The sequence below is a fragment of the Zingiber officinale genome, chromosome 6A (genome assembly GCF_018446385.1).
Source record: "Zingiber officinale cultivar Zhangliang chromosome 6A, Zo_v1.1, whole genome shotgun sequence".
Classification (NCBI taxonomy): Eukaryota; Viridiplantae; Streptophyta; class Magnoliopsida; order Zingiberales; family Zingiberaceae; genus Zingiber; species Zingiber officinale.
In genome coordinates this window covers 113593310-113607669 of record NC_055997.1, presented here as the reverse complement: position 1 = coordinate 113607669, position 14360 = coordinate 113593310, and the positions used below count along the sequence as shown (strand labels likewise).

Sequence of the window (14360 nt, the reverse complement as noted above, 5' to 3'; positions counted from 1 at the left end):
ATTTATTTATTTTTTATATTACTATATATAGTAAAATTATTACAAAATAACGCTTATAAATAAGCCCCCAAAAGCCTTCACCTCTCCTCCTCCTCCTCCGCCTCCGCCACCACCACCACATTACTCCTCCCCTTCCCTCCGGCAACAGCGCCATGGTCGTTCCCTCTGCCCGCCTCCCCGCCGCCAACAAGCTCCTGCCCTGCCTCCCCTTCCCGGTCGTCGACCTCTCGTGGCGCCGCACACGTGCTGCGGACCGCCTCACCCGTGCCGCCGAGGACCTCGGCTTCTTCAAGGTGGTCAACCACGGTGTGGTGGCCTCGGCGGCCGCCATGGCAACCGCCGCCGCCAGCTTCTTCGCCCTCCCTCCAGGCGACAAACTTGGCGCAGGGCCGCCGTCGCCACTCGGCTATGGCGTGCGCAACATCGGCTTTAACGGCGACATGGGCGAGCTGGAGTACCTCCTCCTCCACTCCCACCCTGCCCACGTTGCCATGAAAGCGAACTCCATCCCCAACCTCAACGCCTCCCACTTCAGGTCCTCACTTTTCTTTAGCTTAAAATTATTTTCTTTTTCCATTTTTTTTAAAAAAATAGATTTAATATACTTTATTGAATAATAATCAACTAGTTATAACTCAAATTGAGTCGGTCCGGTCGGTTCAATAATGGAGAACAAGAGGTAAACTAGTCAAAACATAACACTTCTAGTTCCTTTTCCTTCTCTAGCACAATTCTAAGCACACTATCAACAAAAACTAACAAGAGGGTCGAAGTTCACTATGTGAAATGAGTATGATTTACATAGGAGTTGATAGAACCCCCCGCGGAAGGCCGGCCGATAAGTTCTACTAAGTAAATACTTGAAATTGCGAAAGTTTTATATATAATTTACTAGAGGAATGGATATATTGATGCCCATTGACATGGACATATGGATGAGAGCAAGAGAAGTCTTATCAAATAAAAGAAAAGAAAATAGGGAGGTGGGTATTTGAACATGAAGAGCATCTATACTTTTTTTTCCTCCAAAAAATAGAATTCCAACAAGAAAAGGTTTGAATAATATTTATGATTATTTTGTTTTAATTTAATTTTAGACAATAAAAAAAAAGGTTATGTGATGCCATCTTCCTTCCTTGGGTTGTTGCTTGGTGAGCCTTCCATGCCTTAGCTTCATAAGTCGAACAACACCTAACTCATCTTCCAATTGAAGTGTAAATAAAACTTACTAAATATATCCCACACAAATAAATGTTGGTGATTCTTAAATTTGTATTTATAATGGTTTATTAAAGAATGATTTTCATTTATTATAAACAAAAATAGTCAGATATATTATGCTCTGTTTTTACAACAAATAAATTTAATGGCATGGACATCAAAAATAAGGGTTAGTCTACAAACTAAGGATAGTCACAAAAGTAGATGTGCCCTACTTTAGGTCCTTCCTCAAACTTATTTAGACTAAGGGAGAGTCGCAAACCAATAGTACCGGTTCGATCGAACCGTTTAGGTTTTAAACATTTTGTTATAAATAACATATTATAATTTAAAAAGAAGAAGATGAAGAAGAAGAAGCAAAAGAGAGAGTGAAAGTGGGTGAGGGAGTCTAAGAAAAGGCATGCAGACACACAATGAGTTGGGGGTAAGTTGTCATATCTTGTCAGAGAGAGGACAGACAAGGAAGGGTTGAGAGGCTCAAATCCACAGCTCACAACCCTTTCTCCATCTTCACTGCCAACCAAATCAAATTGGAAACCCCAACAGAAGCTGCAACTGGTCTAAAGAGCCATGAATCATTCGGATTTGGGGACACTGTGGGCCTCAAAACCTCAATCCCAACCTATTCAGATAATTCACTATCAAATTAAATTAAAGATCAAAAAGAAGAACATAAAAGTTTCAAGGGTTAGTGGAGTTCATGCCTGGCTTGGTTGTGTGCAGATATGACCACCACTGAGTTGAGTTGAGTTGAGATGAAGTCCTTTTGCAATATCTAGCATCCATTTGTGTGTTTGTCAGTTGAGTTGAGTTGAGATGAAGTCCTTTTGCAATATCTAGCATCCATTTGTCTGTTTGTCTGTCTATCTGTCTATCTATTTGATCCAAACGTGATCCACTATGTGATACACAATGCTTTAGTTCATCGCGATGCAATTCAATGTCTCATTGTGTCATGATTTCGCTTCGTTTGCATTGGTCATCAGGGCTATGGGGTTTAGTTTCCTTGTTTCTTGGAGAAGTGCATTGACTGATACTTGCATTGGCGGTCTAGAGTTAGAGGTGATCGAATTCCTAGGGGGTTTAGAGAGGCATTCAAAAGCCGAATTGCCGCGGTCGACCGGCACTTGGATCTCAATGAGAACTGTAACTGACCATCTTTCTTCATCACAATGTTGCTAGTCGAATTGGCATGATGATGACTCGGCAAAAGTGGCAAAAATAAACACAAGAACAGATCAGAGAATTATTCCCTTTTCCGTGAGTGCTGAGCCATCATCAATCATCAATGCCTAAAAAACATTTTTTTAATTATTTTTCTTATTTTTGAAATAATAATAATAATAATAATAATAATAATAATAGCATGATCTATAGCACTGAAATAGTGTAGAGAGAGGGAGCAAACAGGGCACACTGAAAGTACACCACATCTGAATTAAAGTTGTTTGCCATCTGCACTATGGCCACCTTTTGGGTTAAAAAAAAAAATACAATTTCAGTTTTTTTTTTGAAAATTCAATAAGATCTTGACTGTTTTTACGATACAATTGTAGTGAAGTGGTGAATGAATACGTGAAGCAAGTGAGGCAGCTTGCAATTGAGCTACTGGAGATGCTCGCGGAGGGATTGGGGCTACAAGACACCCGAGTATTCAGCCGCATGCTCGAGGACACGGACAATGACTCCTTGATCCGGTTCAACCATTACCCAACTCCCCCTTGCCTGCCCGGGTCAGCGGACGACGATAGGGTCGGTAACGGAACGGGCAGCGTGAGGGTCGGGTTCGGAGAGCACTCCGACCCGCAATTGTTGAGCATCTTGTGGTCGAACGATGTGGACGGCTTGCAGATCCGACTGCCTTCCACGTCGGACGAACATGACGTGGAGTGGGTCCCTGTGCCAGCGGACCCCACCGCATTGTACGTCAACATTGGTGATCTTCTCCAGGTTAGTATATATTTTCTCTACCCTTTTTAACCCCTAAACCCTAAATCCCAAATCCCAAATCCCAAAATGATCTAAACCCCAAAATCTCAATGCGGCCATTCAATAAAGGGACTCGGGCTTCGAAATGACAAAATCTATCTGGCTAGCAATTTGACAGCGAACTCCATCTATGTGGGGTTAAATTTGTGCATGTGTGCATTGATTGGATTTTGGAACCCTAAAAACTTTATTCGACACTAGGGTTTGTGAGTTGGATGCTGAAATGTGATGCACCTTTTGGTGTTCTTGTCAGGATAGCAAAGTAGGGGCATGTGTTGGCAGAGTACTACTGTTCCTTGCTCGGGGGTCTTTTTGTCTGGCCTCGTAGGTTAGGGGTTTAAGGTTGCTGATGTAGGATAATCAACTTTAAGCAAGGTTACGATCCACCTAAAAAGAGATTTTTAAGAATTACAAGACAATATTACTATTCTTGTTTTGGCTTCAAATTTTGTAATTTTAATAGTGATTTGTGTGTGATTTTTTTTAAAGGTTATGACGAATGGAAGGCTAATAAGTGTTCGACATAGAGCATTGGCCAACTCCTCTAGATCGAGAATGTCGACCGTCTTCTTCGCGGCGCCATCCCTATCGACGAGAATTTCACCACTTTATGAGATGATTAATAAATCGCATTGGCCTAGGCGATACAAATCCTTCACTTGGGGTGAGTTCAAGAGAGCCATGTACACCTAGGGGTGTCAATTCGGGTGGGTCGGGTCGGGTTGGGTCGGGTTGAGTTTTTTTTTTTTTTTTTTAACCCAACCCGAACCCGACCCGAACCCGAGTTCAACCCAAAACACCTCAACCCGAACCCGAACCCGACCAACCCGATCAACCCGAACCCGACCCATATAACCCGAAAATCCGATTCAAAACGACTTTTTTGGGCTATTTTCCCTATAATTCTTCACTTTTATCTCAATATTCCATCATTATCATACAAACATGATATTAATATACATAAAAACATCTAAATTTTTAAAATAAAATTTGATTTAACTCTAAAAAAACCCACAAAACCCTATATTTAAGCCAACCCGGGTCAACCCGGGTCAACCCGAACCCAACCCGACCCAACCCGAAATTTTTTTACTCTCCAACCCTCCAACCCGAACCCGACCCGAACCCGAAAATGCCCAACCCGAACCCGATTTTTTTCGGGTCGACTCGGGTTGGGTCGTCGGGTCGGGTTCATTTTTGACACCCCTATGTACACCCAAAGGCTTGGCTATAATAGACTTGACCTCTTCCTTGCAGAAACTGATGACAAAGAAGATATAGATTTCCTTTAACTCTTTGAAATCCTCCCCTAAAAAACAATTTATAGGACTAAATAGAATATTAGAGGAAGAAAATTATAGTATAAGCATAATTACTATTTTGTGATTTGAGAGACTAAACATCGAGTTGCATGCCCTAAGACTTACTTTTAAGATCACCCGAAATTTTGGCAATTAGAAGTAGATGAAGAGTGGTTCTTACCATGTTTTAGTGCAATTTTTTTTTTACCCTTTGTTGTAATATTGAGTGTTGTTTATTGGTGTGTATATTTTTATCTCTTTTGTGGTTTATATGGTTGTATTTTTTTTTTTTTTTGTATTTTAAATGAGCAATTTGATTGCATTTTCTAAAGTGCACTATCATCCAATAAGCTTCACTAATGCATCATTAATTTAAGTGATCAATAAAGCATTAATATATCATGTGGGCTCATTAAATGCCTTTTATTGTTACCAAAGCAATAACTTCATGTGGAATGATTTGATGCAAAAGAGAGCAACATTACTGAAACTATTAAATCAAACACTATTTTAACATGATTTAATAGTCCATGAGAGTAGGCTTGAATCTTCTCTCATTTAGTTAGTCGACAAGATGTGAAATTTATGCTCAAAGAGAAATCATGAAATGATTAGATGTGACATTATGATAGAAAGTTATGATTAACAGGACGAAGTAAAAAAACAAAACAACAATATACAGAGCTTTATTGACATTTAGTAGAATAGCAAATATGAATCACTTTGTTATCAAAATATACATATTAATTTCTTACTACAAGGCCCAAATCTTTTCACCATCATGGTAGCTCAACAAAAAAGGAGCATACCTCAATGGGGAGAATGGTGTGTGGAGGTTGATCCCTCTTACATGTATGGTTTTTTTTCTCCTATATATACTACAAGCATCAAAGAATGGTTGTGTATTTTCGACGAGTTATATGAGGACCTGCGGTTTCAGAGCACGCCGCGAGCATTTGGCACGAGGATGGTTCATCAGACTGCAGGCACAGCCTTCCAGTAACTCCATATCTTCCTCAAATGTGAATATGGAGGCCATTTCTGGATTCTGCAGTAGCAACTTTGATGCCAGAAACCCAGCAATTGTCCATGTTTGGTACAGCCGCGACTGCTTTCCGATGAATCTAGCTGTTGGGGTGTCGTAGTACTCAGGCCATTGATCGTCTGAAAGCCTTTTCTCAGCTACATCGACAGCCTTTTGGGCTAACTCAGGCCTGCCCATTTTGATGCAAGCCAAAGTGAACTGCAACATCACAAAGACAATACAGTTAGAAAAATGATTGGAAGCGAAAGAGAACGAATGATAGAGAAATATCGATGGACACTTCAGTACCTGCCACAGTAAAGTAGGCCATGATCCACCATTATGATACGACCAAGGCCTGCGATTTATCAACCACCGTTATTAGATTAAGAAAATGTAAGCTTGTTGTCTTTGCTAAATCGACCACCATTATTAGATTAAGAAAATGTAAGCTTGTTGTCTTTGCTTTCAGATAACAAGTATATTTGATATCGATAACATAGTCTTGCTGAAGGATGATAGAAATTTGATTTGCAAATTACTGACTGTTATTAGATTAAGATACCAAAGAAAATTTTCGACTTCATGGATGCTTGTTATCTTTCCTTCAAGAATAACTAGTAGTATTCAATATCCACAACATCACCAACATGTCTTGTAGATGAAGGATGATATGAATTTGATTCGAGTTCTAAGCTGTAAATACTGAAACTCTCATTAAATAGAAGGCAATATCGGGCTGTTGTAACTTACGTATTTTTCGGATCACTTCCAGTAATTATGCGCCATTCTTCATTTTCTAATGCAGGATAACATATCTTTAGAGGCATAGTTCCTACGAAATCCTCCCATTTGTTCTCCATCAGGTTTAGAATGTCCTCAGCTTGCCTTGGAGTCGTTAAGGAAGAAATGATAGCCCATAGGTTACCAAGTGAGAAGAACCTAAAATCCATGTGAGCTGGCTGAAGGTTCCCGATCAAGTAGCCGCCTTTTTCAGGAATCCAATCGACTAGCCAGCTAGGAATTTGCTCCGGATAGATGTTAAATTTGTTAGTAGCATCTTGAGAATATTCTTCTGTCTTGTAGCGATAGATCTCATTGATCTTTTTCATGTCCACCCAATAGTACTCTCTGATGTGGAATGATAGAGCAGTGAGCCTCTTGTTAACAGCACTCAGCAAGCTCCTGGATCCGTCATTAACGACGATCATTTCACGTGAACAACGCAAAGCGCAGTAGAACAAAGCCTGTATGATATAAAATTGTCAAATACACATTGTCATGTAAATAAACATCACAGAATCAGCTTAGCCAATACTACAACTGATTAATTACTCTTGTATACTTAAGTTCATCCAGGCTTAGAGAATCTTTGGACTATTTAATTGACCTTAAATCCATGCATCGATTAATAATTCAGCTTGTAAACATAATCTTATTTCAGTACTGATAAGTTTCCTACACTGTTAAAATAAATTGCTTCTAACATACATACATTACTTGTATCTAAACCTCAATGATTAGCCAGTCAATTTAACTTGGAAGTATCAGTTGGAAGAAAGCAAGAAGAGGAAAGTATCTAAGGTAGAAACCATAAGCGAATTCACTTAGAACTTTCAGTTGCAAATTACTAGAATGATAAATGTGTTAAGGATCGACTGAAAAAAGATACAACATTAAAACTCATATACCTGAATCTCGAGAGGATGCCCATGGATGCCCATTCGTCGGTCTATCATGCAAGAGCCGTCGGCAACAAGTAGAGTAGGGAACATATCGAACCCATCAGATAAGCACAAGTTCAAGATCAATTGAATGCCAATCTGCACATCCACTCTCTCTTGTAATGTATAGTCCCCTGTAATCTTTCCATAGGCTCTTAGCAATATGATCCACCACAACCCTGTAAAACAAGGAATCAGTGCCTCAAAGCGATTTGCTAGCATTTATCTCTCTAGAGAGTAAAAGTTCTTATTAATTGACCTACCAGAATCTACCGGAGCGACTCGTCCGATGGCTGATTCACCGAAATCAGGGTCCAGCACCTCCTTGACTTCATCCTTTCTTCCATCTATGGGCACACTTCGAACCTTGAAGCTTGCGGGCATTAACCCTTGTCCAGGGCTGTAACAGTCCACAGTCTTCTCCCAACTCTACTTATCAAGGAAATACACAAAAGTAAACATGGTTTGCATTCAAATCAGAAGGATACCATAAAGATTCGTCCATGTTAATTCATTCAAATTGAAAAAGAAAAGTTTCATGGCTTTCTTAAAATCATTGAAACAAGATAGCTGAAGAAGATGAAAATTTCAAGTTTCACAATTCAAGGCTGTTTCTAGGAGTCTCTTCTTGATTAAGAGTTAAAGTGCCAATAAAGGAGATAGGATTGGTGGAATAGTTGAGGAAATCTTTGAAAAGGAATAAAGTTGTACCAGGAGATCGATAGAGTAATTAATAGATGTAAAAGCAGATTTTTTTATAGGTATTACCTGCAATTGCAAGGTGTGCAAGAGGAAATTTCGAACAATCTCGGTCTCCCCTTTGAGGAGGAAGGCGAGCGCTGAAGGGACGAAGTCCCGGATGAAAACCTGATCGTAATTGAGAGCTTCCGCTGCCGGGTCGTTGGCTGCCACCGTCCCGACTGCGCTTCCGCAGTAGCTCACCACCGCGTCTTTCAGCAACCTCCAAGCCTCCTTCTCATCCGCCGTCTCTTTCCGCTCTTTGGCATCCTTCACTACTACTCTCTCAAGAATCTCCTCCTCCTTTTCCACCATCACCTCCGCCAGAAGCTCCCTTTCCGGCTCCACGAGCTCGATCACCAGCGGCTTCACGGCCGCGAGGCCCTGAACGAAGATCCGCTCGAAGGCCCGATCGCCACCGGGCTGCAAAGGTCCTGTCGCGGTGGATAGCCGGCGCGAGTCCGAGATCCCCGCCTCGTCCTTCGCCGGGGCGACGGCGGCGCGGATCCTGGAGGAGGCGGATCCGACGGTGCGCTTCGAGAAGCGGCGCCCGTGGACTAAGAAAGCGCCGACCGCGGCGGGGGCACGGAACCGGGGACACGAAGGCAAGATCTGGGCGGCGAGGAGACGGCCGAAGGGCCTCACGGCGACGGCGATCTCCATGGAGCTGGTTGCAGTCATCAAAGAGAAGGATCCGAAGTCGAAATATCGAATACTTCAAGGACTCAACTGAATGCCCACAGGGACCAAAATGCAAGAATAAACTTAAACAAATGAACTGATCTGTAAAAACGCAGGATTCAAACGGAGAAGAAAGAGGCGTAACTTGAGTTGGTTACGTCCTCGTTTTATAAGGCGAAACAAAGGAGACAACGTGCGGAGAAAGGAACCACCGACCACGCGCAAACGAAGCACATGCCCCCGAAGACGATCCTACCCGTCCGATTGAGAACGAACGGCAGATGACAAAAGAAAGACTGAAAAATCTGGCAACACTGGCCGCCGACCACGAATTTTATAAAGACCATAAAACCGTTGCTGCCGTCAGATCGAGAACAGACGGCGGCGAGTAAAGACACGTGGAAGCACAGGACGGGTAGAGAGAAATGGATAAGCACGTCGCGACTGACGCGGCGGAGAGATTAGGTAAGAAAAAGCGTCCGCCACGTGGCAGTCGGGAAGGGAGCGGAGTGCAATTTTTTATATTTTTTCCCATTTTCCAGCGTGGCAATGGGGCCCTGTTAAGGAAGGGGACCGATGAGTTGGATTGTATAAGAAGATATTGGAAATGAATAAATTTTGAGAATTTTGCATATTAAAATTTTATATTAGAGGAAGAAAATATGTCTTTTCCCACTTTTTAATTATATTGATAAGAGTATTTATTTTTTAAAATGGTTATGCCATTTTAATTTATTTTCTTCTTATTTTATAATCGTGAGTATACTTTTCCAATTTTATAATAGTCTTTGCGTGTCAAACTTTTTTTCTCAATATTTCTCAATTAAACTAATTAATTTAGCAATATATATGAAAATTAAATTTTATTATTTTTATGCATGTTAATATTTTTTAAATTAGAGATAATAAAAAAGGACTTTGACCAATTAGTTATGATTTTTTTTTAAAAAAAACTAGATGATGAAAATTTAAAAGTTATTAATTCTTTTGAGTTCAATTATATTATTTATTTCCCACTCAACATAAATAATGGGGTTCTGAGTATACTGCTCGAATTTATTCGATCAATAAAAAAATCTATAGAATCAGACTGATCATATGAATGAATGATAAATAAAAATATTTCGACATATGAGCTTTAAAAAAAAAAATCACAAGACTTTTATCCGTATACACAAACGTCAATTATATAACCTGTAATGATTGAATGAAAGTCATAAATTGAGTCTTTACCAACCCATATGTGATATGTCGATAGTAGAAAAAATTACAATTAAATAAAAACTATATTGAATTTTGTTTTATATTTAGACAAATAAATTGCTCATTTTCTATTTTCTCTCCCTTAGTATTAATTAAAAAATAAATATTTAAATGGGATTTCCGTACTCATTTTTTTCATTGCCGTGTGGGATGTGTTGGGTCGCACCAAAGATAGATACATTTCTGGCCTATATATTATTTTAATTTATAGGGAAAGAAAGAATATATTTCTTTTCTTTTGAAATTTACTTTCTATTTATGTGATAGTTTGATACACATGCAACATGTGTTTGAAATTAAATTCATTATAAAATATCTCAAATAACTTAAAATCGAGGGAAAAATTATTATTTTGTTGCAAAAAATGCTTTAAATATTTTTTGTTAAATATTAATATTTAAAAGACATTTCTTTTGCTTTTTTTTCTCATTATCTTTTGGGGGTTTTTTGTGGTCTATCACTTAGTAGAGGAAGGGAAAAGGGGGAAAAAATCTTTATTGTCTTTTTTTTTTTAAATTAGTTTTTGTATTCTATCTGATAGATTCTTGTCATCTTTATGCGGCAGCCATGAATTATTCAAGGCCATGGAGTTTTCTACTAATGAACTCATAAATAATCATATGCTTCCCCATTTTGTGAAAGAGAGAATATCAATGTACTTTTCCATCATGTTTTCCTCGTTTTGCTTTTTAAAGGCAGAGAACGACATCTTGAACGATAAGTTTTTCCTTAAATAAATTTGCTTTATTATTTTGTATTTTTGAAATGATTCGTCCATATCTATCCAGTCATCGATCACTACAAATATGCGAAAGCGCAGATAATCTCATCGGGGCTAGTTCTGCTAAGTGAGGTTGGTTCTACTAAAATTTTTTAGTTTTGATATATTCAAGAAAAAATTTCAAGAAAAATTATTAAGGATAGACACATAAATGATGAGATTCATCATTTTATTTTTTGTGGATCCCATCATTTATGTGTCTATCCTTAAAAATTTTTCTTGAGATTTTTCTTTAAGAATATCATTTCTCAAAATTTTTTATGGACCAAATGACATGCTCGTATATGAATCAAATCCGGACTCTAGAGTTATATCAACTATGTATCTATACATGAAAAATATATTTATACTATCAATCAATGCATAAGATATAATATAAATCAACAATAGTCATAAGACTTCCAATATAGATCTTCGGGTTATGATGTCGTGATAAAATATTTAAGTTATCATCCAAGTATCCTTCATTTGATTCACAGTTATGACATATATATGTATAAGAATTTGTCTTGCATGATCAAAAGATATTGAACTTTTAACTTGATCGCTATGCGTATTTTTCAATTTATTTTAATGACGAAAAACTTTCATAAAATTAAATCGATCATTTCAAATATAATTAATAAAATTGATCATCAAAATAGTCAATAAGATTAATTGGTATGTTAATAGTGAATAAGATTAATTGAATTTAACATACGAAGAATCCAAATAATCCTTGCGTAGATCATAACGAGTCAATGCACGTATTAGCCTTACTTTTACTGCTACATGATTCTTCATATCATTTGATATAAAATAAATATTGGAATTGTTCGTGTTTTGTTGCTTTTTTTCTTGTCTTAGATTAATTTTTTTTTGATAAATTTACTTAATAAATCTAGTTTTTTTGTAAACAAAAACAAAATTACATATCTATCATATTTTTAAACATTTCAGTGGTTAAGCAGGTAGAGCATGCATAGTGGATGAGCACACTGGATGAGTCGATGAGCGAGTAGAGGATAAGTAGGTGAGAGGATGAGCGAGCAGAGTGGACGAGCGAATAGATGAATTAAGGCTGTGATGGATACAGTTTTCTTGAAACAAATTCGTCCCGTCTATAGCTATGCTTTAAGAGTTTCTCGGATTGTCTGTTTTCCAAGATACAACAATTATCCGTGGTGCACACCAAGTACTGATAGTCACGATGAACTGGGCGGTACCTGACTGCTACACAGGTATACTGTCGAGCAAGAGATGCACTATAGAGGAGGAGGGGAAATGTAGGACAAGAGCTTCAACTTTTGTATGTGTAACCTTTTTATCTAATGATCACAACCTCCTTATATAAGAGCTCAGACTAATGGACAACATCAATGATCGATCAATGATCATTACTCGTTGAGTTGTGAGATTGACATGGTAAAATATTGGTTGTTCCATGATCATGTCTGAAAACAGTGAAAAAGACTAGCTGGGGATGTGGCTTTTCGGTTGATCGATTGAAGACTCCCCTCAGATCTGCAACTTAAGAAACAACAGTGTCAGGCTAAGGAAAGGGTCCTTGGCATTGGCCCTCCGACGCTCAAGTCAGTTACCGGAACAGTAGAAAGACGATGAAACAATCTAGTAGCAATGAGAGCACAAGCACAAATAACAGATATCAGATACCTCCACCAGTGCATAGACCCCCCCTTTATATAGTGCTACAATAGGTGACGTGCACACTTCTCAAGATACGAACACATTTTCCCAACCATCCTTGAAAAGACCTGTCAAGAAAGTAACTCTGACACCATACCTTAACAGAACATGCAAATCCAGGATATGACAGTAGAAACTTTCATCGTATGATTTATCTGTTGAACATGCCCTATTGTTAGCAACATCATCTCCCAGAAGGATATTACAAGATATGAGAAGGGTCCCATTGCTTACTCGAGCGGGGGAGCCGCTCGGCTAGGATTCCCCGCTCGGTCTATCTTAGCTACTCTTCTCCATAGGACCTCGATTTGGCAGATTGTTTCTTGCTTGACTGGAGATGCGCTTCGATCGTCTTGGTCAGTTATGAGCATCTGATGTTCTCTCTGTAGTGACCCCGGTCGGACAACGATCTACTCAGATGAGCCTCGTGACTGATTGGACATTGGCATTGACTTTCGCTCGGCTAACTTGGCAGGCCCGTTGGTTCTCTGACATTGATCACCTTGACTTTGACTTCCACGATGACTGTTGGTCCCTCCTTTGACTTATACTTGATAGACACCTTTTACCACCGCATCACAAGTTTTCCCCTCAAGTCTAGTCGAATGATACTATAAGTCCAACTGACTGGACAAGTAGTGTCTCCGGTGACCTTCATGGTTGATCGGATATTCTAGGCTTTAGAGTCATCGCTCAGCTACCACTTGTTGCCATGGGTTTAGAGCCACCGCTCGACTATTAGTTATTGACTTGAGTTTAGAGTCGTCGCTCGGCTATGGTAGACGTTGAAGCTGCATTCTCCCATGGGTTTATAGTCGCCGCTCGACTATCACTTACTGTCACTGACCCAAGTTTCGCTGGTCGGGATGATTATCGATGACATTTAGCGAGTTTTCCACTTCTCACTGCTTCCTGGGACGAGTGCCTTTTAATGGTTGCTGACATTCTCCTAATTTCTGGAAGACCGTGCAAATCTTTGGTCATTATTGCTGAGTACACCGCTCATGCCTTTTAATTAAGTCTCATTAATGCTTCCCTGTTGCCAGCCGCCACGTGTCTCACTCTCTGTCACCGCACGCTTGATGTGATAGGCGGATATCCGCGGTTGATGTGATAAGCATCGTTTTGAATCTCACAGCTAGATCTTGGCCTCATTTTCTATAACCCTCTATCGGGCGGCTTAGAGTGACCGTCCACAGAGTTTATAAGCCTTTATTCGTCGTCATTTTCCTTCCTCATCGCCCTTTCTCTCTTGCGCACGCTTGCTGCCGATTCTCTTGTTCCTCGTCATCGTCGGCGATATTTCTTAGTAAGCGTTTTATTTCTTTCTCTCGTCGAGTTCTTAATCTTCTTCCTTCTCGATTTTCTATGGCCTCGTCTCTTTAACCTCTTGAGTTCATCTCCGGGCTTTGGTACACTTCTACCGGGTCCAAGTTCAATGGTGACGAAATCAATCAGATGAAAATCACTTATCATTTCCCCACTGACTATCAAATTGTCATCCCTCTACTTACGACTGACCTCATTTGCCTCCCACTGGTTTTTATCCTTTTTTAAGGACCAGTTTTACGTCGGCCTCCGCTTTTCCATTTACCCTTTATTCTCCAAAGTGTGTATATATTTTCACATTTCCCTGCACCAACTAGTGTCCAACTCCTTTAGGTTGTTGTACGGGGTGGTAGTGTTATTCCGTCTGCACGACATCCCTTTAGTATCTCGGGTGTTCCATTACTTTTATTATCCCAAAGTATCCCAACCGAGGACCTTTCTCTTTCAAGCCCAAGTGGTGACGTCTTTTTTGATAAAATATCATCCTCCAATAAGCATTGGAAGGAACATTATGTTTTTGTTCATTTTTTTCACTTGACCTGACTTCTCGACCGACAGATGGAAGTGATGAAGGCTCCATCGCTCGGAAGATAGCGAGGCTGATCAGACTACCTCCAAGCAGC

At 39.6% G+C, this 14360-nt stretch overlaps 2 protein-coding genes across 2 annotated transcripts; one reads left to right on the top strand and one right to left on the bottom strand.

The window, feature by feature from the left end:
* Positions 1-124: 124 nt before the first annotated feature.
* On the top strand, positions 125-3903 carry LOC121994318 (gibberellin 2-beta-dioxygenase 2-like). Its single transcript, XM_042548394.1, has 3 exons — positions 125-535; positions 2778-3171; positions 3700-3903. Exons 1-3 carry the CDS (start codon positions 153-155, stop codon positions 3901-3903), a joined length of 981 nt encoding a protein of 326 aa, XP_042404328.1. The 5' UTR covers positions 125-152.
* A 1264-nt stretch (positions 3904-5167) lies between these two features.
* Positions 5168-8838, bottom strand: LOC121997523 (neutral/alkaline invertase 1, mitochondrial-like). Its single transcript, XM_042551978.1, has 6 exons — positions 8028-8838; positions 7523-7688; positions 7227-7438; positions 6289-6782; positions 5845-5893; positions 5168-5754 (listed from the first exon to the last, which is right to left on the bottom strand). Exons 1-6 carry the CDS (start codon positions 8676-8678, stop codon positions 5428-5430), a joined length of 1899 nt encoding a protein of 632 aa, XP_042407912.1. The 5' UTR covers positions 8679-8838; the 3' UTR covers positions 5168-5427.
* Between the last annotated feature and the right edge of the window lie 5522 nt (positions 8839-14360).

Excerpts from the sequence above, each read along its gene's own strand:
- LOC121997523 (XM_042551978.1), bottom strand. The coding sequence starts at position 8,678 with ATGACTGCAACCAGCTCCATGGAGATCGCCGTCGCCGTGAGGCCCTTC. Across the intron at positions 7,439-7,522 it reads AGTCGCTCCGGTAGATTCTG|GGTTGTGGTGGATCATATTG; the intron begins GTAGGTCAATTA and ends CTTGTTTTACAG. Across the intron at positions 6,783-7,226 it reads GGCATCCTCTCGAGATTCAG|GCTTTGTTCTACTGCGCTTT; the intron begins GTATATGAGTTT and ends TATATCATACAG.
- LOC121994318 (XM_042548394.1), top strand. The coding sequence starts at position 153 with ATGGTCGTTCCCTCTGCCCGCCTCCCCGCCGCCAACAAGCTCCTGCCC. Across the intron at positions 536-2,777 it reads CTCAACGCCTCCCACTTCAG|TGAAGTGGTGAATGAATACG; the intron begins GTCCTCACTTTT and ends ATACAATTGTAG. Across the intron at positions 3,172-3,699 it reads ACATTGGTGATCTTCTCCAG|GTTATGACGAATGGAAGGCT; the intron begins GTTAGTATATAT and ends TTTTTTTTAAAG.